The 22,752-nt window shown below is 54.9% G+C and overlaps 1 protein-coding gene across 1 annotated transcript in view; it reads left to right on the top strand.

Moving 5' to 3' along the window:
- The window catches only part of CDH23 (cadherin related 23), a 452,031-nt gene that overhangs the window by 365,666 nt on the left and 63,613 nt on the right, over window positions 1-22,752 (top strand). The window contains exons 30-38 of the mRNA XM_059900605.1: window positions 916-1,064; window positions 5,300-5,435; window positions 6,984-7,372; window positions 8,235-8,336; window positions 8,658-8,660; window positions 12,496-12,645; window positions 13,730-13,858; window positions 14,782-14,910; window positions 16,051-16,278. Of these exons, the coding sequence (XP_059756588.1) occupies window positions 916-1,064; window positions 5,300-5,435; window positions 6,984-7,372; window positions 8,235-8,336; window positions 8,658-8,660; window positions 12,496-12,645; window positions 13,730-13,858; window positions 14,782-14,910; window positions 16,051-16,278 (1,415 nt within the window). The remainder of the gene's footprint in view (window positions 1-915; window positions 1,065-5,299; window positions 5,436-6,983; window positions 7,373-8,234; window positions 8,337-8,657; window positions 8,661-12,495; window positions 12,646-13,729; window positions 13,859-14,781; window positions 14,911-16,050; window positions 16,279-22,752) is intronic.

Genomic DNA, 22,752 nt, shown 5'->3' with positions numbered 1-22,752 from the left:
GGTAGCAGAGCTTCTCTAGGCTGCCAAGGGTTTGGGAGGTGCAGCCAGAGAGGCCCCAAGCGCTATACACACAGGGCGGGCAGGTCAGAGGGAGGAACCAGGGATGTTCTCCAGTTATTTGCACCAAGTTGGTTGTATTTTTAAGTGAGGATACATTCGATTGCTATGCTCCCTAAGTTCCTCATGTCCCACGGTGGGATATCACCCTGACAGAGGGGGCCTTGGGGACCAAGGCAGCCCCTGGCAGTGAGCTCCCAAGAGATTGAGCCTCATTGGCCCAACGTGTATCATGTGCCCATCCCTGAACCAATCACTATGGCCTTGGACACTAGGACAGCCCCCCAGTGAGCTCCCCAGAATGAGTCTCACTAGACCAACCGGAATCATGGGACCATGCCTGAACCAATCACTATGGCCAGAGACTAAAATGTGCTAATCTGCTCACTTCTGGAATCAGGGGTGAAATCACCCCTATGCAAAGCACACGGACTGAGAGTGGAGGTGGGTGGATCCCAAAGGAATATCAGCGTCCACAAGATGAGGAAATGGGAGCTTCCCCACTAAAACCCCAACAGAGAATTTGATTTGGGTTCCTTTCTTTGTAATGCCGCAGAGTCCTCTGAAATATTGAATCTACTGACACCGCTGGGTATGGGGGTCTCAGGGGATCTCCACGCCTTCCATAGGGGTCACAGAGTGAGCGTCTGCCCCCTCCCTCAAATCCTGCTAGGCCAGGGCAGCATCAGGCAGAGGCTTCTTTGCCACTTCGGGCTTCAGCCAAGCTCCTAAGACCTCGGGGCAGGGTCTGCATTCTGTGGGTCTGGGCTCCCCAGCTTCCCTCCCACCACCACCACAATCCCACAAGCATCCTACTCCAGGGCAGAGCCCATGCATATCATCTATCCCTCCCCGCAGGTAACCATGGCAACAACTTCCGGATCCATGTCAGCAATGGGCTCCTAATGCGAGGGCCCCGGCCCCTAGACCGGGAGCGGAACTCGTCCCACGTTCTTATAGTGGAGGCCTACAACCATGACCTGGGCCCCATGCGGAGCTCCGTCAGGGTGAGGCCGGGGGCGCTCGGGCCGGGCGTGTGGGTGGTGGGGATGCGCCCTGGGACAGCTCTCGGTGAAGCCCTGCATCCTGTTCGGCGCTGACCTTGGGGCTGGGCCAAGGCCTCAGGTGGGCCAGAGTTGGCCACCAGTTGGGACCCGGTGGGGGCAGGGCCACCCCTAGTTTAGGTGCCAAATGACACCTGGAGCTCAGGTACAGTGGGGGAGCCTGGGATCTTGGACGTGTCATTTTGCTCTAAGCCTCAGTTTCTCCAGATGTAGAAAGGGGTCAGTGATACTGATGTCTATCCTAAGGGCTGAGGTGTCCTTACTATACTAACCCTCTGCATCCACACGACTCTCTAGGGTGGGCCAGGGAAATCTCACATACGTGATCTTGGAGCTGTAGATGCTGCCAGCTTCATTTTACAAATGAGGAGACTGAGGCACAGAAAAATCACTTGTGATAGAACCAGGACTTGAGCCCAGGTCTTTGAGTCCAAGTTCGGTGTTCTTTCCATTGGAAGTGTCCCCCAGATATTCCAGTCAGCACTCCCAACTCTCCCATCAGATATATTCTTTTCTGCCCACCCTCACTCACCTCGGGTCTCTCCCCTATGGAGCTAAAATCAAATCGACCTTAATCTTCCTGAATGGTCAAAAATATGCACCCAGATATTCCGCTGGCCGGGCTGGTTGATGTACTCTCCTGCCCTGTAACAAGAGGATGACTGAGATGAATGAGGTAACCTTCAAGTCACCCCCGTCCTACCCCCACTGCACACTCAGCTACTCACAGCCCCTTCCCCTTAACCGGATGGAAAATGAGTCAGACCCTAGAGGTGAAGAGTAGGAGGAAGATGGGAAAAGATGGGGTGGGGAGCAAGCAGGGACTTTTACCCAGAACTGAGTGGGGCTGAATCAGCTCCTCTTATCACCCCATCTCCACCCCGCTGTTTCCCTCCGACTGGAAACAGTGAACAGAAGCCTGCCTCGGGTCACCATCACGAAGGAGGTGCCGGGGAGCGGGTGACTCAGCCTTGGCCCATCTTCTGCTGTTGCCCCCGCGGCTCTGCCCCAGGAAGAGATGGGAAGGGAAACCTGGGTCCTTTTAGGCTGCCCCTCTAAGTGAGATCTTCCCGGATGGAGATGGCTGAGGGGGTCAGATCCCTCGGGTATTTATACCTTGGGGCTGCTTGATTCCAGGGCCCTGGTGACTGAGGGTGAGATAGTTACCCAAATGTGCACCAAGGCAGCCCCACACAGCCACGCTCACCTGCATGACTGCGAGATATTAAATCAGCACGTGAATTACATATTGAACTCATTTAAGCCTCATAAAAACCCCATGAGGTAGGCACTGTTATTATACCCATTTTATAGATGAGGAGATTGAGGCAAGGAGGGCTTGGCCAATGTGTTTAGGGTCACATGGCAGTAAGGGTAGACAGAGCCAGGCTTCACACCCAGGCAGTCAGCTCAGAGCTGTTCTCTTAACCACGGTACTATGCTGCCTCACGGAAGGTTCCAGAGCACAGAGACCACTGCTGCCTTATCCCCAAAGAGTCATTTTTAAGGTGGGAATTTGGTTGCTGGCCCTAGGGCCAGAACTTGATGGCCCTTACAGTACCCAGCTCCCACACCCCTGAGCCCTGGGAAAGCTGGGGACCTTCCTGAAGACAGTATAGGGACTCCCTGGACACATTTTCCCAGCAGCAGCAGACCTGGCTTGTAGGGACAATCCATATTCTCCTGTTCCTGCTTCAGAGACCAGGACAGCACAGATGAGGGGCCAGGGAGTGTGAAGTGAAACGGTCCTCGTAGAGACTGGGGCCTCACGTGCACACTGCGCATGGGCACACGCACACACATCTCCTGCCTCGTCCCCTTTGGATGGCACAGCATTGGACAGAGAGTGGGGCTGGGAACCCAGGGAGCCCGGTAGCTCAGTCGCTGAGCCTTCCTGCTCAGCAAGAACTTGGCCGACCTGGCTGTTTCCTGTACATCTGTGTCTCTCAGGTTTGCAAACCACACACCATTTTACCTCCTGTCTCTGCTGCTAAAAACAAGGCTGAAACCGGTTAGAGGACAGTGGCATGCAGCCAGTCTCATGGAGGACCACACCCAGCCTCCATGCCACCTCCCTCTGTTTATTGCACTGTCAGACTAGCCCAGTGTTTTCCCCACGACCCTTGGAGTCAAGGCCATTTGGACAAGCAGACTTGGGAAGGGGGAAGGTTCACAGTTTCAAAAGATGGATGGGCAGCTTCTGTTTACAGCAAGAGAGTTCCTGAAATTCATCCGTGCAAATCCCCCCGACACCCACCCACCCCACCCAGGATCTCCCCAGCCAAGTTCTTGGTGAAGCCAGACTTAGAAGATTCTGGCTTGTGAGCAGCTGTGCTCTGAAGTAGGCACGCTAGTTTGCATAGTGGGTTCTGGGTGTCTGGACATGAAAATTTGATGGCATAGCAGGGCTACACGGGCCCCAAGAGCAGGGAAGTAGAGAAATCTTAACCCCCATAAACTTCTCCTCCCCACTGGCTCTGCCACCCCACTCACCTCACAGTTCTCCACTGGTCAGGGCACCATTTCCACTTATACCAACAGAAGCCCCTTCCCTTCTGTCCAGCTAATTCCCAGCTAACCCTGGAAGAGGAGCTGGGGCTGATCTGAGAGGCAGTGATCAGATCAGAAACCAAATATGCGTGCTCTCAGATGGGGCCTCGTGCCGCCATCGGTGCTGGTGACAACACATGTGAAATCCATGCCGCACGTCATTGCCCCTACCCCATTGGCTCCCCACCCAGTCTGCTGACCAATTCCTGCTGGCCCCGGCTCTTTTAGACTGGAAGTAGGGTGTCTCTCCTGTTTTGGGGCCAGCTTATCCCCAGGATATAGCAAAGAGTGGTAGGGTTGCTAGACCGGGAACCAGGAGAAGCCCCACTCTCTTTCCAGCTCTCGGTGACCATGAGGCCTCGGGCAAGTCCCTCCCCATCTTTGGGCCTCTGTTCCCTCATCTGGGAAAAGAGGCAGGAGCCCTGGGCCTCCTTGAGTGCCACCACTCTCTGGTCTCTGCCTATAACTCCCCTCCCCACCACACTGATCCTTCTAGACATAGCCCTGGTCCTGCCCATACCTGGACCAGACCCTCCCGTGCTCCTGTGTGTGTTGGGGGGATGGAGGTGCACAAAAAGAAGGGTGGGGTGCTGATCTCTATCTGTAACACCTCTCTCCATAAACATCTTTTGAACTGTTTTTTTGTTGTTGTCGTTATGTAAGACGTACATGTTCATTAAAGAGAAATTAGAAAATGTAAATAAGCAGTGATGAAAATTATGCATAATTCCACAATTCAGACATAGCCACTGTCTTGGGCAGGGTCTGCAGAAGCAAATCCTGAGACAAGGATTGGTGTGAAAGTGATGAGTGGGAAGTATAGGAAGTGTTCCCAGGAAAAGCCAGAAGGGGCTTGGGACCAGGAAGGAAAGGCAGCCAGCAAAGTGGAGCACAGGAAACTGTGACTCAGTCCCACAGGGAGCTCTGGAGAGAGTCATCTCAGCTGCCCGTCAGTCAGTGGCTAAGGGCTGCCTTAGCCAGTGTGGGACGTAATTCCCAGGCACCTCCGGCTCTCTGGGTGTCTCTGGCTCCGGCAGCAGCGGGGGCTGGGGTTAGTCCCAACAAAGAACCACAGTTCTGGCCGCTGGCGGTGAGAGCACCAGAGAAAGCACAGGAGAATCTAGAGTAGCCCGAGCACCAGCATCCTCTGCTACCACCATACTTAACGTTTTCATTTCTGTTCTCCCAGATGTATCTTGATAGTTGAATGGGGTCCCTTTAAACTTTTCAGGCACTTTTGCAAGGCCCTGGCTCATTTTGTCTTCATAACCATCCTAGGAGTGGCACAGGGCGTGAACTGTTAAATTGATGTTACCGTTTCATAGCTGAGAAATTGGACGGCCCAAGTTTCACTAATTAGCCACAGGTTCCCGCAGGATTTGCAACAGAGCCAAGAGCAAGACAAAGTTTGTTCTCTAACATGATATTTAAGCACCTGCCATGCACCAGGTACTGTGCAAGGTGGGGGAACACGATGACCAACGGGACAGCCCTAGGCCCTCTGTAGGGAGCTCACAGCTGGCCCAGGAGAGCAGTGACCAGACGCGCAGGCTTGGGTGGGCACAGCCCTGGGCTTGCCCAGCACCCCCCCGACCCCCGACCTTTCATCCCTGGCCCGGATCCTGCAGGTGATAGTGTACGTGGAGGATGTCAACGACGAGGCCCCAGTGTTCACGCAGCAGCAGTACAGCCGCCTGGGGCTTCGCGAGACGGCGGGCATCGGCACGTCGGTCATCGTCGTCCGAGCCACAGACCGAGACACTGGTGAGGCTGGCAGGAGGCAGCCGGAGAGTCCATTCCCCAGAGTGACCCGCCCCGGCGCGTGCCTCCCTCTCCCGCGGGGCCTGTCATCCTCGGGCTGCCTCGGGCTCCCCCATTGAGTGGCTCCCAGGTGGGGAGGGGCTCGTGGGACAGTCTTGGTGGCATCCCCACCAGATTCCCAGTCCCAGGAGGATGGGAGTCGGGGGGAGTTGCCCTGGTTTCTGGGCAGAGAGAGGAGAGGTCACAAGCTTGGGAAGTCCGGATTTGTCATCCCAGAACCTGGCAGCTCCTGGCTAACCTTTGGCTAAGGGCTAGGCAGGGCTGGGAGGGGTAAAGGACTTGTCCAAAAGCTGGCTGAGGCCTGCTCCTCCAGCCAGCGCAGCCCAGGGCCTGGCACACACACATTTCACAAGAGGCAGCGTCCTGTTCTACAGGGCTGTGGCCATCCCTGAAGGCAGCCCGGACCTCGCCAGAGGCCCCGAGCCCTAGAGGTGGCTACCGTTAGCAGCACAAAATGAAGGAGAAAGATGGCCAGGTCACTGTGACCCTCTTCACGGGGCCTGGCTGTCTGGGCCTGTGCCCCAGGCCAGGGATACAGCCAGAGAAAACCTCCTTCCTGTGCTTCTAATTTCCCAGCTCCTGCCCTTCTTTCATGTCAGCTGCTCTGGTGGCTCCCAACGCAGCCCCCATCAGCATCCCCAGCTCACCTGGAGCACGGGATGGAGTAGAGGGAGAAACAGGCCTGAAAACTCCCGAGTGATTGTTCTCCCTTAATAAATGGCACCTTTATACAGTTCAGATCACATACATTGCTGGGGGCTAATGGTTCAAGACATTTTCTGGGTCAGGAATCTGTTTGAGAAACTAGTGAAAGTTATGGATCCCTTCCCAGAAAGAATGCATGCCCAGAGTTTTGCAAATAATTTCAAGGAAGTCTGGGATTTCCTGAGTGATTTTATAATCATTCTCTTTGAAGTATGTGGACTTCAGCTAAGGAATCCCAACTCTAGCTCCTGGTTGAAGCGTGTATTCCAAGGCACAGGAATTGGGGGTGGAGGGAGTGGGGAGAACAGAGAAAGGTGACCCGGGCACTGGAACCCTTTGGCTATAGGGACCAAGTGAAGGCTTAGCCACTTCTGAGGATGCTGCCCAGGTCTAACGCTTTCTAAATCAAAGCTTCCACTACAAGGGATCCCTAATTTCCCCACCCTCTCCTTGTCCAGATACGCAAGGGAGGTGCTTGAGCTTGAATTTTACAGCTCCAGGAGCAGAACCAACCTGCTCTGGCATCTCTCTCATCTCAAGGCCAGGCCCCAGAGGGAGTCAACAGTGTGTGCTGGGCTTTGCCGTCCTTGACCTTGACCCCGTCCTCGGCAGTTTCTCTTGGGACAATCCGACCCAGAGGTGGGGGGTGGTGCACACTGGGTAGGTGAGCCAAGGCCTCTCACCCTGTCCCTCTGGGACAGCAGTGGATGTGCTGGGGCAGCTTGTAAAGCCACAAGGCAGCCCACCCCCACCTGGGACTGCACAGCCTCTTGTGCCCTCCTGCAGGGGATGGTGGCCTGGTGAACTACCGCATCCTGTCAGGCGCGGAGGGGAAGTTCGAGATTGATGAGAGCACGGGGCTTGTTATCACCGTGGATCACCTGGACTACGAGACCAAGACCAGCTACCTGATGAACGTGTCCGCCACCGACCAGGCACCCCCCTTCAACCAGGGCTTCTGCAGTGTCTACGTCACTCTGCTCAACGAGCTGGACGAAGCTGTGCAGTTCTCCAATGCCTCCTACGAGGCTGCCATCTTGGAGAACCTGGCGCTGGGCACCGAGATCGTGCGGGTCCAGGCCTACTCCATTGACAACCTCAACCAGATCACCTACCGCTTTGACGCCTACACCAGCGCCCAGGCCAAAGCCCTCTTCAAGATAGATGCCATCACGGTGAGGGATGGCACAGCAAGGTTCAAGCACAGCAAGTGTTCTCTCTGAGGGCAGGAAGCTCAATTCCTGTAAAGCTAACCAGCGTTTATTGAGCTCCTTCTATATGCCCAGCACTCTCTTTTTTGTCATAAAGATAAACATCCCCGTAATACATCCCTTTAATATGCAGGGATAAGATAAAGTTTATACACAGGCAACCTACTGTCTTCTTGTTACTAGATAATGAAAGCTGTGCAAGTCATCGTGTTTCCCTTTTTACTGTGGCTCAGATATAAATTTCATGCTTCACTGCAGCAGCTAGTCTTAGTTAGGTGTCTGGTGCAGCGATGTCTTATCTACTGCCTGGATCTTACTCCTCCATCTTTGCGTTAGTGTTTTTTCTCTCAGAATCCCGTCTTTGAAAATAAGCAAGGTAATAATTGCTACAATGTGCCAGGCCTTGTTCCGGGGCATGCTGGGGACACAGAGATGAACAAGACCCTTTGCAGCCCTCAAAGAGCTCTCAGGCTAGGAGTAGAAGTGGGAATAATCAAGGATGCAGATCAGAGCATCACAAGGGAAGATATGAATAGATCTACAGTAGAGGTGTAATGGAGCGCCTCTGGGGCCCAAATAAAGAGAGTGATCGTACCTGGCTGGGGAAGCGGGAAGCCTGCATGGAAGAGGTAATTTCCGAGTGGGATTGAGAGAGAAGTAGGGTTTCAGCGGACAGAGCTTCACGGAGAAGTTATGCCAGCAGAGGGAGTAACGTGAAGGTGGGGAAGTGGACAGAATGTCCAGGGCTGGCAAGGAGTCTAGTTTGGCCAGGGCACAGGACTGCTTGGGATACGATGTCATTGCCCATCTGACCCCCTCCCTGCAGGGTGTGATCACCGTCAAGGGCCTGGTGGACCGGGAGAAAGGTGACTTCTACACCTTGACGGTGGTGGCAGACGACGGCGGCCCCAAGGTGGACTCCACCGTGGTGAGTGGATCCCCGGCCCAGAGCCCCACGGGTACAGCCTATCACCGCTCCAAGTCCCCCCAGACTGACATCTTCACCAGCCACCCAACATGCAGGCAGGCAGTGGGTGAGGGTTTAGGTAGCCCAGGGATGGCACTGCAGCCGGCCATGCCACACCTTCCCGGGCAGCCTGGGCAGGGCTGAGACCTCAGATGGGTGGGGGAGGGGAGGCATCCTCCACAGACCGCTGCTTGGAGCGGGGCTGGAAGAGCTGGGGCTGCTAACCGCCTGCATCTTTGCCTTTTCTCTCCCTTGGCCGCCTCCTGCCGCTTCTGCCTACAGAAGGTGAGTAGCCCGTGGACTGGTGCCCTCCCCTGTGGGTTGTCTGTGGCCAGTGCTGGCTTGGGCCCTGTGTGGCGCTGGGCCTTCCTGCCTCTCCTGGGGGAGAGGGCACGTGGACAGGACTGCAGCTGGTCCCTGCTCAGACCCCTCCCAAACTCCCCCGCCCAGCCACTCTCACACCTGAGCCCAGGCGCCTCCGGAGCACGAACTCCACATCCAGCTCTGTCCCCTCTGCCCTCCTTGTCCTGTCAAGCCCCGCCAGTGGGTCCTGGGGTGGGCGTTGCACTAACAAGGAGTATGTGGAACACCCAGTGGAGGGAACACTGAGGCCTCATCCCAGCTCTACTTCTCAGCGGCTGTGTGACAAGGCTAATTGCTCAACCTCTCTGTGCTTCCTTTCCTCGGGTCTAAAGTGGGTATCATACCAACTGCCCTGCCTTCCTCAGAGGATGTGATGGAGATGGCAGATAGGAAGCCTTTGTAAACTAGGAGGGGTGATGGGAGCGGGGTCTGTAAGGGGAACCCCTTCCCTCTCTTGGGGTCAGTGTAAGGAGTATGTGACAGTAGTCGTGTGAAGTGGGGCACCAGGGCCAGGGGAGCTGGGCAAGGGCAGCAGTGGGCATATGGTGTGAGCCACTGCCCTTGAGGGCTCTAAGTAATGGCACAGAGACCTTGTGAACTTCGGGGAGGGTGACTGCTGAGGTCAGAGGTGCAGACAAGATTCCTAGAAGGGTAGAGAAGTGGTGACCTCAGGCTAGGGGTGGATATGAAGGTGGGCCCCAGGGGCGGGTCATGGGGTGGAATCCTGCGGTGATAATGAGAACATTTAACAATCGATTCGGCTTGGGCCCCAGCCAGACAGGTCTGAGGCCATCTGTAGACCACATGGGTGTCCAGCTCATTATCAGCCTTGGTTACAGCCACGTTTTCACCCCTGCTGAGTCCTTTTCACCTTAGCCTAAAGGGATAGACCAACCCGGTGTCCAGGCTAAGAGCCAAATGCAGCTGTTTGGCATCCTGTGCCCCATGGCTCCCTCAGGGTGCCGGCTCCAGTGGCCCGGGTTGTGGCCTGGCCGTACCCAAAAGGCCCCTCCATCCACGGGGCGAGCCTGGGGTGAGTGAGGCGGCGAGCAGCAGTGAGCCCACACAGCTCCCCTCGACCTCCCAGGTCCCTGAGGGCAGCCAGTGAGCAGAGCCCCTAGGTGGCAGACGGTGGGCAGGTGCCCTGTGTCCCACAGCTCGTGGCGGGGCTCCTGGTCTTCCCCACCAGAGGATCTAAGGCTCGGGTTGAATGGAGCCCTCTCACAAGCCTCAGCAGCCTCATCCATAAAATGGGCCCAGTCTCCCCTCGCCCCTGTTGTGCGGAGTCGGGGGATTGAGGCCAGCTGGAGCCTGGTGAGCAGTAGGGCTGTCCCTCCCGAGGCTGCCGAAGCCCCTCGTGGACCAGGCAGCCGCTTCCTGTGCTGGGGCTGGCGGGGGCGTTTCAGAACGCACACTCCTACGTGGGCCCCTGTATTGCCACAGTCCCTTCACCCTCTTCCAGGAAGCAGGACCCACCCCTCTTTGTTCTGCCCTGGCTTCCTCTCAGAGGCTCCCAGGGGCCACTGCCCCAGATACACCAGCCCTGTCAGTCCCAAACTTGTTGGAGGTGCCAGGGTGGAGGCAAGCTGAGGGGCCTTTTAAAGGCACCACCATTTCCTCTGCGAGGCCGGAACCCCCAAACCACAGCTCACCTACACCTGACTCCTCCTCAGCCCCAGCAGCCCCTGTGGCCCCGAGAGGGGTGGGGAGGCAGCAGAAGGGGCAGGCTGGGCGGGGGTGGCTGGGGGGTTACTCAGAGCCGTAGGAGCTCTGAGTAACACCCCCGGGCTTTTGAGGGATCGGGGAGGCAGATTTGGGCCCTGAGACCCTGGGTGGGGACACAGGCCCATAGCTCATTCCCGTAGATCTTGGTGCCTGCCTTCCTAACTCACTCACTGATGCAGACTCCCCACTGCTGGGAGCACCTCATCAGAATAGCAAACGTGGAGGGAGCACCTACTGTGTGCCAGGCTCTGGGTTGGGCTCAGGGTACATACAGTGGGAAACCAAAATCAGACGTGGCTTCTGCCTTCACAGGCATAAGATAGAGTGGGGGAAAGACACTGATCAAATTACCACGCCAATAAATATATGCCACGAGAGAGTGGATAACAAGACATCGGGGAAATCAAGGAGGGCTTCCCAGAGGAAGTGACTCAAGCTGAGCTCCTCAGAAAGCATAGGAGTTTACACAGTAGAGAAGGAAGAGCATTTCAGGCAGAGGGAACAGCAGGTGCAGAGGCCCTGTGGTGGGAGGAAGCATGCAGAGTCCCAACAAGGCCTTGACCAGAGTGAGAGAGTTTGGGAGGGATCAGATTGCGGGGGGGCTTGTTTGTTTTCTCCCTGAGAACAGGGTGGTAGACATTATTATGCCTATGTCACGGGTGAGCAGACTGGGGCTCCGGTACTCCATAGAACTCCGTGACCAAAATTTATGATGGGTGGGCAGCGTCTTGGCAGGTGAGATCCTGCCTGTCTGCCAGGCCAGAAGCAGGACAAAGACCACATTTGTTGGCTCATTTATTCCTTCCAGCATCTTGATTCCGTAGGTGTTCTCGTTCCTACTTTCATCTGAGGAAATGAAAAATCAGAGAGGTTGAATAACTTTTGCCAAAGCACACAGCTAGTAAGTGGTAAAGTTGGTCCTGCTGTGAAGCCTGGGTTTGTCGCCTACAGTTCTGACAGCTGCCTGAAATATGGAAGCGTGGCTAGAACTGAGAAGGGCATAGTCCTGATTAGGAGGGAGGGAGGATGAAGCGGAATCTTCTCTGAATCGTGGTGAGGTTCCACAGGCCCCCCATGGAGTCCTGTGCACACCAGGAGGCAGGTAGGCCTGGCAGCCCCGGAGCCCCAGGCCTGGGGAAGGAGAGGATGGGATCTGGCCTGGAGCAGGGTGGTGGGAGAAGGCCTGGCTTGGGATTGCTAGAACCTGAGCCTCCTCCCCTCCCCCCACACTGCAATCCCCTCATCAGTGAACCCGAGGGGTACCTACGACTCTGGCTGCATGGCCCATGGCCATCCATGGGCTGGAAGCTGCACCCCCAGCCAGGCCTTCTCTCCAGGCTTGCTATTCAAACCCTGCAGGAGAAGCCTGAGCTGCAGACACAAAACAATGTGCTCTTTGCGTGCAACTTGCATGTTCCCTGTTTTTATCTGGTAGCTGGAAATTCCCCTCTCTTCCCCATCTGCCTTCTCCCCACTGGGACCACCAAGCCACCTTGTGACCCCTCTCCTGCTCCTGAGCCCTGTTTCCTTCCCTCTAATCTAAAGGTGCAAGTGAAGAGGCCTTTGGGCAGTATCTGGTTGCCAGATGTGTTTTAGCTGGCCCGCACAAAAAAATTTTTTTTACTATCACCACCTAATTCCACATAAAAATCTGGATTCCTAGTTCCTTTTGAAAAACAGGAAGCTCTGCCAGTGCCAGGCTGACACACCCTCACGGATCTGGAGCCGAGTAGCCTCCGTTTCCTTTAACCAGGGCCCATGCCTTCCTGTTCTCCAAGGCCCCACCACCTCTGAGTTCCCCCCGCCAGGCCCCAGCATTTGAGTGTGTGCAGCCCTCCCCCACCAGACTTTCAGAAGAAATGCGCTCAGGGCCTCTGTGTAAAGTCAGGGTTGGCCTAGTCAGGTTCTGAAAGCTTGCTGACCTTCTAGAACTGATTGGAGGTCCGGTCCCCCCTGGGCCCACGATGGGACCCTGTGTTTGGGGTCAGGGAGGGGAAGAAGGTGGGAGGTCTCTGGCCATGTTCACACCCAGGTCTACATCACTGTGCTGGACGAGAATGACAACAGCCCCCGGTTCGACTTCACGTCCGACTCAGCCGTCAGTGTGCCCGAGGACTGCCCCGTGGGCCAGCGCGTGGCCATTGTCAAGGCCCGGGACCCCGACGCCGGCAGCAACGGGCAGGTGGGCACCAAGTGGAATAGTCCAGATCTGCCCTGTCAGTAGGGGCTCCCACAGCCCCTCAGCCGGAGGGGACCGCCAAAGCCATCCCCTCCCTGAGCAGGAAGCCGGGTCATCCAGGCTCTGCCGGGCCCTGAGCGGGTCCGCCCTGCCCTCACCGCAGTCCACGGTCCAGGGAAGGAGACAGAGCTGTGCAAGCTGTCAGCCCTGCCTGCGTCCAGGGAACACGAGGCCCAAGGCTGGCCACGGCTCAGTCCCCGCGGCGAGCTGAACACAGAGGGGGTTTAATTTCCCCAGTGACTCCTTGGTCACCTCATCCACAAACCACAAGCATCTCACCCCTGCGTGCCAGCCCTGGGCCAGCCCTCCCCACGAGGACCTGGGGCCCCAAGAGATCACACTCCTCCTCCCCTGCTTCTCAGGCCCCCCTCCCTGTCCCCTGGCAAGAAGTGCTCCCCACCAATGCAGGTTTGGGCACCCCCAGAGCACAGGGAAGAGGGGTGACAGAGCACACCAGTCTTCACACCACTTTGACCTGTCCTACAAATGGAGGTGTGTTTGAGGAGGTTTCCACTGGGTTTTAAATGCTTGCACACCTCTAGGGGGCCAAGAGATGCTGGCTCTGGAGTTGGAAGCCTATGGGTTCAAATCCTTGTTCCCTTGGGCACTTGCAAGCTGTGTGACCTTGCCAGTGACTTCTTGTTCCTGAGCCTCCTCGCTGAGCTGAAGAGAACAGCTCCCTTTGATAGGGTTGCTGTGAGAGCCGAGCAGAGCCCACGTGACACCAGGGCCGTGCCTGCTGCTCGCAGGGGGGCTCAGTGCTTCCCCGCCCTGGGAAATCTCATGTGGTGGGACTCGCACCTGGCCCCAGGCCAGTATGCTCGCATCCCCCCAAGCCCTAGCCTGTCATAGGCCCTGCACCCGCTCTGTGGACCTGCCACCCCCATTTTGAAGGATGTAACCGCTTCTGAATAAAACACATTCTTCTCCATCTCCCAGGCTGAGCAGAGTGCTCCTTGGCCTGGCCAGCCGCTTGTCCTCCCCACTTCTTCACCCCTCGCCCCTCATCCTCTCTCTTCCCTTACAGGTGATCTTCTCCCTGGTCTCTGGCAACATTGCTGGGGCCTTTGAGATCATCACCACCAACGACTCCATTGGCGAAGTGTTTGTGGCCAGACCCCTGGACAGAGAAGAGCTGGGCCACTACATCCTCAAGGTGAGCACCAACTGCCTTCCATCCCAAGAGAGCTCAGCCCATCAGCACGCCCCGGCTGTCAGCTTCCTGCTGTCACCAAGTGCTGTGGGCAGGCAGCACCCCTTAGGACCAAGGGCGTGAGTGAGGCTGACCCGGAAAGGGCATCCTGGAAGGGGTTTCTGGACCCAGAGCAGGAAACAGCAGAGGTGTCTGTGCCTGCTGCCAGAGCCAGGAGAGAAAGCCTGGCAGCTGATAGAGCCGACTCCTCCACAGACATAGTGTGACCTTGGGCAAGTTGTTTACTCTGTCTGGGCCTCAGTTTCCCCTCTTGTGCCATGGGCAGAAAAACCTGGCTTCCTCTGCTGAGGTGAGGAATAACGAAGGCCACCACTATTGCTGAATTGCTGAGACTACCATGTTTCCTGAGGGGTCTCTGGGGACCCCAGGGCCATGCTTCTGCAGGGGTCTGAGCTCTAGAACACTTTCTACAGGCCTCCAGGAAACATCAGGGCTCCTAGGGACAGGCTCAGGCTATGGTTAGGACTCCAGCTCATTGCCAAAAAGATTATTTGAGACTGTTCCTCTATTTGCCAGAGACCAGGTCTGAGTGCATGGAACAGAGGTCTTGAAGCTAAAGGCAGGAGCCCTGGGTCTGGTTGCAGGCCCAGGGTCACAGTCAGGGGCAGGATGGGGAGGTAAAGGCCGTGCACATCGGAGTCAGATTGCAAAGGACGGTTACCAAACAGAGAAGTATTGGGCAACGATTGTTTGCAGCATGGGGCAGAAGTTGAAGGCCTTGTGGAGACCCCAAGGGGCAGGGGGCAGGGATGGGCCAGCAAGTCTCTCTAGCCTCTCAGTCCCCCAGCCCACTGAGCAGACAGCCCATTTGGACTCCATATTCCTGATCCTTTTAGCCCTGACTCCAGTCATCCCCCTCCTCGCAGGTTGTGGCATCCGACCGTGGCACCCCTCCACGGAAGAAGGACCACATCCTGCAGGTGACCATCCTGGATGTCAATGACAACCCCCCGGTGATCGAGAGCCCCTTTGGATACAATGTCAGCGTCAACGAGGTGAGGGTGGCTCTGGTGCCCATATAGCTGGACGTCTGGAGTGGACATTGGGTGTGAGCTGACCGTGAAGCACCTGTTTAAATATCTGCCTGGGGACTTCCCTGGCGGTCCAGTGGTTAAGACGCCATGCTTCCACTGCAGGGGGCGCAGGTTCGATCCCTGGTCGGGGAACTAAGATCCCACGTGGTGTGGCCAAAAGAAAAAAAAAAAAAAAAAACGCATAAATATCTGCCTGGCCCATAGTTTCTCAGATCACAGGGATGGAGATGTGGCTTACTCATTCATGATTCTATCCCTAACACCTAGGCCAGGTCCTGGAATGTGGTAACCTTTTGTGGTTTGGATGGAAAGGAGAGGGAAAGAAGAAAGTGGCCTTTCACCATCAACAGGAAACAGAGGTTTACCCTGGGAGAGCTGCTTTTAAATAAAACAGCTCATTTTTAAAAAATGTTATTGGAGTATAGTTGATTTACAATGTTGTATTAGTTTCAGGTATACAGCAAAGGGATTCAGTTATACATGTATTCATTCTTTTTCAGTTTCTTATATAGGTTATCACAGAATATTGATAACCTGTGCTATACAGTAGATCCTTGTTGATTATCTAGCTTATATATAGTAGTGTGTACATGTTAATCCCAAGTTCCTGATTTATCCGTTCCCCCCACATTTCCCCTTTGGCAACCATAAGTTTGTTTCCGATATCTGTAAAAACAGCTCGTGTATTACTCAATAATAGGATTGAGTCATGTCAGGAGAATTTTTGCCCAGGCACTGCTGGGTATCATGCCCAGTTGGACGTTCTTGAAGGCCTCCCTCAATTCAGAACCTGGCTCTCCCACTGACTGGCTGTGTGATTTGCACACATTCCTTCCTGGCACCTCAGTTTTCTCATCTGTAAATGGGGTTGACCTAATCTGTAGCATTATAGAGAGGAGTTAACTCAGGCCCCCGGCATGTAGTAGATACCCACAGAATGTTTGCCACCGTCATCTTTATCTTCCTCATCGTTGCCCCAGGGTAGTCAGAGCAGAGCTTTCTAGAGGTCCAGGTGCAGCCCTTGGGCTCTCAGGAACAGGAGCTAGACTTTGCCCCAAAGGCCTTGAATCCAGAATGACCACTCTCCTGCTCTCCCCCCAGAATGTGGGCGGGGGTACCGCTGTGGTCCAGGTGAGAGCCACTGACCGTGACATCGGGATCAACAGCGTCCTGTCCTACTACATCACTGGGGGCAATGAGGACATGACCTTCCGCATGGACCGCATCAGTGGCGAGATTGCCACGCGGCCTGCACCACCCGACCGCGAGCGCCAGAGCTTCTACCACCTGGTGGTCACCGTGGAGGACGAGGGCACCCCTACCCTGTCGGTGAGTGATGGGGGGTGGCCTCGGGGAGAGGAGGGTGGGAGAGGGGCAGCTCCGCCTTCTGTGTGACAGGGATGAGATGGGTGGGAGTGGAATGCCACGCGCCGATGAGTCCTCCACAACTCCTTTATCGCGCCTTGAGTCCATCAGCCTACGAGTATTTACAGAGGGCCAGTGTGTGCCAAGCTAGGGTGTCGGTTCACCCACCTCTGCAGCCACTCAGACTCTATTTAGCTGTGTTTGCTTGCCCAGTGCAGCTCTATGGAATGGTACAGATTGAGCCTGAACCTCAGGGCCTGGCTAGCCCCAACTCCGCCTGCCAAGCTGTGCCGTGTACCTGTGGGGCCTCTGTGCCAAATGGGAAAAGGTGCCCTCTGGCCTCTTCCCCTGCATCATGTTGGTGTGACACGCTGTGGCAACACATTAGGGTCGGAAAGGGCTGATGTCCATGGTCCAGTCTGATGCGTGAATGGGTGGGGCCGCTGCCCAAGGCAATGTGCAAAGTCCACAAAGTTGCAGAAGGAGGCGGGGCCTGCAGGGCTGGATGGTGACGCCGCTGTGTGGGGTGATGGGCTGGGGGATGACGATGTCTACTGTAAGCTGGCTTCATGATTGTGAGCAAGTCAGAACCTCTCTGAAAACTGGTTTTGTCATCTGTAAGAGAGATAATATCTCCTTCATAGGTGGTGTTTGGGGAATTGAATTAGCTCTTGTCTGTGGAAGCACTTGGTAAACCACGAGGAGGAGGAGTGTATCAGCTATCTATCGCCACAATAACCCTGCATTATAAACCAAACAGAGAGGCATAAAACAACCATTGACTTAGCTCCAATTCTGCAGGCTGGCAATTGAGACCTGGCTTAGCTGGGTGGTTCTTCTGCTGTCAGCTGGGCTCCCACATGTGTGCATGGGCAGCTGTGTGTCGGTTGGATGGCTGTTCTTTTGGGGGTTGGCTGCCCATCAGTTGGGATAACAGGGCAACTGGGCCACCTGTCTCTCCCCTTTCAGAAGGCTGGTCAGTGCTGGTTCTCATCGAGCCAGAAAAGGTCTGGGCGAAAGAGCAGAAGCATGTAAGGCCTCTCAAGGCCCAGGCTTGGAACTGGAACAGGGTTATTTCTGCCACATTCTGTTTGCCAAAGCAAGTCACAAGGCCAGCCCAGGTTCAAAATGTGGGGAAATAAACTCTCTCTTTTGAAGGAATGAACTGCAAAGTCACATTGCAAAGAGTATAGATACAGGGAAGTGTAAGGATTGGGGACATTTGTATAATCTCTCTACCCTAGGGACCCTGATTGTAAATGAGGCCTCAGCTCTATCCTTCTGCCCCCAAAAGGTGACTCTGTTGGACCTCTCTCCTTTGGCAATGGCACTGTGGACTGTGGGATCAGAGCATGTCTGGGCGGGGCTTTTTATCTGGAGTGTCTCTGGGGAGGATGGTGGAATTGGATCAATCCCAGGAAACCACATTCTGAAAAGTCCAGGATAATACTAATCACTTCAGCCAGTCATACCCAGTGGGCCAAACGGAGACACATTTACGGGGCACATGTAACTAACTGAGAGGAGGACAGGTAGGGGTATCATTTATTGTGGCGACAAGGAGGGACTCAGTTTTGACATAACCCCTCCCTACCTGCACCTAGCTTCAGAGTGAATCATCTTCTTGGTCATCTCTCCAATAGCATTTACAGATGTGTTTGACTACAAGTAACAGAAACTTAACTATGGATTCGTAAATAAATGAGAATGCATTTTTCTCACATAACAACAATTCCAGAGAGAATTACAAACGTTGGTTTCATGCTCAGTGATGTCAGAGCTAATGTTTCTTGGCCTTTCCTTCATGGTTGCAAGATGGCTGCTATAGCTCCAGCCATCATGTCAGAGTTCAAGGCAGGAAATGACAAAAAAAAAAAGAGCTATGCAAGCCACTTCTGCCCTTTGGCTAATTACTTGGGGGCCATGTATAACACTGCCTCAAATACAAGCAGGGCTCTGTTAGTGAAGAAGAGGTGGGCAACTCATAGCATCTGCCATGCTGCTCTTTTTCATCCTGACCTAGGCCAGCGAACACACCACTCTTACCCCCACTCTCCACCCTTCTCTATAACCCATAGTCTTAGAGTTTTATAGGGAGGCAGATGGTGAGACCCATAATATTCTAAGACCCTCAGTTCGGGAGGCAACATCTGGTTTCCTTTTGGTCCCCAGAAGAAATGAGAATTAGAGAAATGTGAAATCACCCTAGCCACAGTTAGCCACCCCGAATGGTGGACCACTCCCCAAGCAGTCCCTGCAGAACTTGGGACTAGTCCCCATGGCCAGAAGTTTCATCTGTTGACCAAACTCTCCTTAGAGATCCACCCTAGCCTGGTGGAGACCTGTGAGCACTGCCTTCTCACACGCGGGCCCCTGACATTCTGGCCCTCCTTGAAGCAGGTCTTGGCCTGTTCCAGCTCCTTGGTAAGAGTGTGGGAAGTTGGGTGGTGAGAAATGCAGTCTCCCTTTGTCTACCTTCCTCATCTTGGTCATCACCAACTCTGCTCCAAGAAAAGAACTTCAGGATGACCAAGATCAGGAATGGGGTATATGTATATGTGTGTATATGGTTCCTGGGCTATACTATAATAATACAGACAAACAGCATCAGGTACCAGCTGGAAAAACATTTAAAGGAGAAAACTTTTAAGTCAAAAAGTATCCATCCTTTCCATTTTTTTTCTGCTTCTTCAGGATGGGAAAAGATCACTTTTATTTGATTTTTGTTGGCGACACCACAGTGAAGAACTACAGGGACCACAGGGGCATTGTTGAGAACTTAGCACTGGACCATATTTGTTCAGTTATTCATTTATTCATTCAGCCAGTGTTCCCTGAATACCCTCTATGTGCCAGGCCCCAGAGATACAGAGATGAAGGCAGTGCGGGTCCTGCCACGATGAAGTGCAGCTGAGTAAGGGAGGCGATGAGGACATCCCTGTGCAGGGCCAAGGTGCAGATGGGGCACCGAGAAGGCCTAGGGGAAGGCTTCCCGGGGCAGGTGACACCTGGGCTGTCTTGTCAGTCAGTCACAGTTAGCACAGCAAAGGGGGAAAGCATATTCTGGAACTGGGCATCAACCTGAACAAAGACCTAAGAGCAAGCGATAATCCGGGGTGGGTCCAGGGAGCTGCAGGTAGTCTAGACCCGTGGCAGCATTCAGAGCCCAGAGCAGGGCTCTGTATCTACATATCCTCCCCATCACATTCTGTCTGGGGCAGGCTCCAAGGGCCGGTCCCAATACTTTCCCAAGTGCCCCCTCCACTCCCTCCTGGCCCAGCTAAGCCAGGGCCCTACAGCCAGTGCCCCGCCATGATTGGCATTTGTCTCTGAGGAGTGCTGGACCCTTGAAGGTTTGCTGCCACTGACCAGACAATTACTTCTGGACAGTGAACCCTCCGGGGTCATGAGTTCTCCCAAGCCAGAGGTGACCAGAGGAGGGACCTTGTCTGCTCTTGGGCAGATTTCACTGGCTGAGTGTTGAGGAAGTAGAATCACTCCAGCATCTCCTAGACCAGCCAGAGCCCTGAGAAGCCTCAGACCAGCCATCTCGAGGTTCCAAGAAAGGTCACCGTGGTTTAATAGGGGTGCATACATCTGTCCAGAGACGCCCGGCAGACCCACACGCCGTCCTCTTGTTCCCACCTACAAGTACCTGCCTGGTTCAAACAAGCCCTCACTGGCACAGGACCAGCCTTCCTGTTGGACAAGGGCAAGTAAGAGTTATTCATTCATTCATTCTTTCATTCATTCATTCAACGTCAAGTATGTGCCAGGCCTGTGCTAGAGGCCAGGAAGTCAGAAATGAGTTGGACACAGCTCTGCCCTCAAGGAGCCTACAGTTAGTGGGGGAAATGGACACATAACAGAGAGTTGACACTCTAGGATGTGATAGAATGCTAGGAGGTCAGAGCCAGGAGCCAGGGAAGGTTCAGGACAAGGCATTTGCATCCATGTCTTAAAGGATGAGGCTTTCTAAGCAGGGATGGGGGTGGGATTCGGCTACAGAGTCTCCCTAAAACCAAGAGAAATCCTATATCCGAGGCCTCCCATCTCTTCTTTTCTCCCTAGGGTCCCCTCCCCCACAGTTTCCTGAGAGCAGAATATTCCTGCAAGTAGCCCAGGCCATACCCACCCAGCTCTCAGCCCCGTATCACCCAGAGCTCAGAACAGCTGGGCTGCAAGTGGCATCCGGGCCAGCCTAGGCCTGTCACACAATGGTGTGCACCCAGGAGGGGAAGTCGTAGTACAGCCTCGGCCCTCTGCCTCGCTCCAGGCCACAGACAGGGAGGGCAGGCTTGGGGGAGGGGTCCAAGTGGCCGTCAGGAGACCCCTGCAAGAGGAAGGGCTGGACCCAGGGAGGAAGGACGGAAGGCAACTGGGAGGTCAGGAGCTGAGCCCCAGGCACAGAGGTACCTTGGCAGGGGGATGGGGAGACGGAGGTTTCCGAGGGGGACCTCCCTGCCGTGCGAATCACAGCCAGAGGTTAGCAATCCCAGATAACCAGCCCTGGCTTCTCAGGCTGGTGGGGACCTGCAGAAGACACCTGTCCAGGCAGAAAGACAGAAAATCTCCCACCACCCGCTTCTGGTACAAGAGTCGCCAGCAACAGCCCCATGAAAGTCTGTGAGCAGGGGATGCTGCTCTTGGCAACTCACCTCATAGTTTTAGAGCTGAGGCTCCTCTGTTTATTAAACTTGGACCCTGCTGCTGTTTGTGAAGCCTGCTTCCCCTGGCTCAAGCTCAGGAAACCCCAGCCCGGCCCTTCCCTGTGCTGCACACCAAGTAAGTCGGCCTTCTCTGGCCCAGCATGATTAAACTCAGACCCTTCCCGTAGCCCTGCTTCTTGAGAGTGTTCTGCAGCTGCTCAAATGCTCCACATGCAACTGGCTCAGTTCTTCCAAGAGACCCTGGGGCTCTGCAGGTAGATGAGTTTCTCCCTTCCCCATTCCCCTCCCACAAGCAAGTGGGGTGCACGGGCCGCCATGCCCACCAGGAGTCCTGTGGTTTCAGGGCTGCCAGGCAGGAAGGAGAGTGAAAAGACTGATGTGGAAGGAGTAGAGCCACGGGCTTGTGGGCACAGGTTTATCCCCCAGGGCCCGGTATGTACTGTGAGCAAGTCCAAGTCCTGGCCTGTAATGCCACTCGCTTCAGTGCAGAGGAAGGAGCACAGGCCTGGGAAGCAGGAGACCCAGGCTTCAGTCCCAGTTCCACATTCAACTGTGACAAGACACAAACCTTTTGGAACCTCAGTTTCCCTATGCATTAAATGGGACAGTAAAACCTTCCAGGGTTTTCCAGGGGAGGGGTGGGGAGGAGTAGGAACCAAAGAAGTAATAACACCTGGTAAAGTGTTTTGGAAAGCACAGTATTATCACGGAAGAGGCAAAGATACGGAACACATACTGCCCTTCCCTATCCTGTGCCCAAGGCATGCATTGCTAGCGGATGTCAGAACTTTCTCATTAAACTATATTGATACTTCAGAATCCCTCTTAACATATATTCCAGGAAGCCATACCAAGAGATCAGAATTGCAAAACAAAATGAAACCCATGCCCGTTGGCCTGCAAAAGCTCAGGGCATCATTGCTGTTGAGGAGAGAGCCCAGACGAAGCTGCTGGGAACTCGAGCTAGCCGAAAGTCAGAGGTGGCTCTGCCGATTGTGAGTGGTCCAGAGGACAGAACACTGGCATCCTGGTTCAGCCCATCACCCAATAGTTGTGTTTCAGTCATCAGCTCTACAACCAGGTCCAAAGGGCAGGCTGATATTGGATCCCTGCCATAGAACTCACAGAATAGTTAGGGAGACACAGTGTCCACACAGGAGAGGTGACCATGCAAAGCGGGTACAGTGAATGCCCAGTGAAGGGGCTAGATGGTCAGTGCTCTCAGTGGGCTGGGACAGATGCTCATCTGGGCTGTGAGTGTCAGCTTCTCAAGAGGACTTTGCACCTAGCATCCTGGCTGCCAACCCCAGTTCTTCTTTCTGCCATTGTTATTCCCTTTGAGTTCCCTGAGCAAATCTTAGCCCAGCCCCCAGCACAGTTAGGCCAGCCCTGGAGAGCTCTAGCTGTCACCCAGGAAGGCCTCTTCCAGGAGGCAGGGCCCCGGAGCCCCAGCTGGGGTGGAGAGTGATAAGGCCTCTGCAACCCCCAGCCCCACCTCGTCTTCCCAGTTCCCCCACCACAGAGCACTCCGTGAAGAAGGGGATGCATTAGCCCCTCTATCCCAGGCTGCCGCGTGTAGGAGGGAGCTCTGGCCAGGCAGGAGCCAGGGTATCCCCAGGGCTGGTCTTTCGAGAAGTGGCCCCGGGGTTCCTGCACACCTACCCCAGTCCATCACCACAGACCCCCAGGCAGGGCCAGCCTGATCCAACAGCAGCATATCCAGTGGCCTCTGCAGTGTGTTTTCAGAGAGTGTCAATTCCATTCCCTT

This window comes from Balaenoptera ricei, chromosome 16 (genome assembly GCF_028023285.1).
Source record: "Balaenoptera ricei isolate mBalRic1 chromosome 16, mBalRic1.hap2, whole genome shotgun sequence".
Classification (NCBI taxonomy): domain Eukaryota; kingdom Metazoa; phylum Chordata; class Mammalia; order Artiodactyla; family Balaenopteridae; genus Balaenoptera; species Balaenoptera ricei.
The sequence above is the reverse complement of the archived record's forward strand: the minus strand, read 5'-3'. Positions and strand labels throughout refer to the sequence as shown.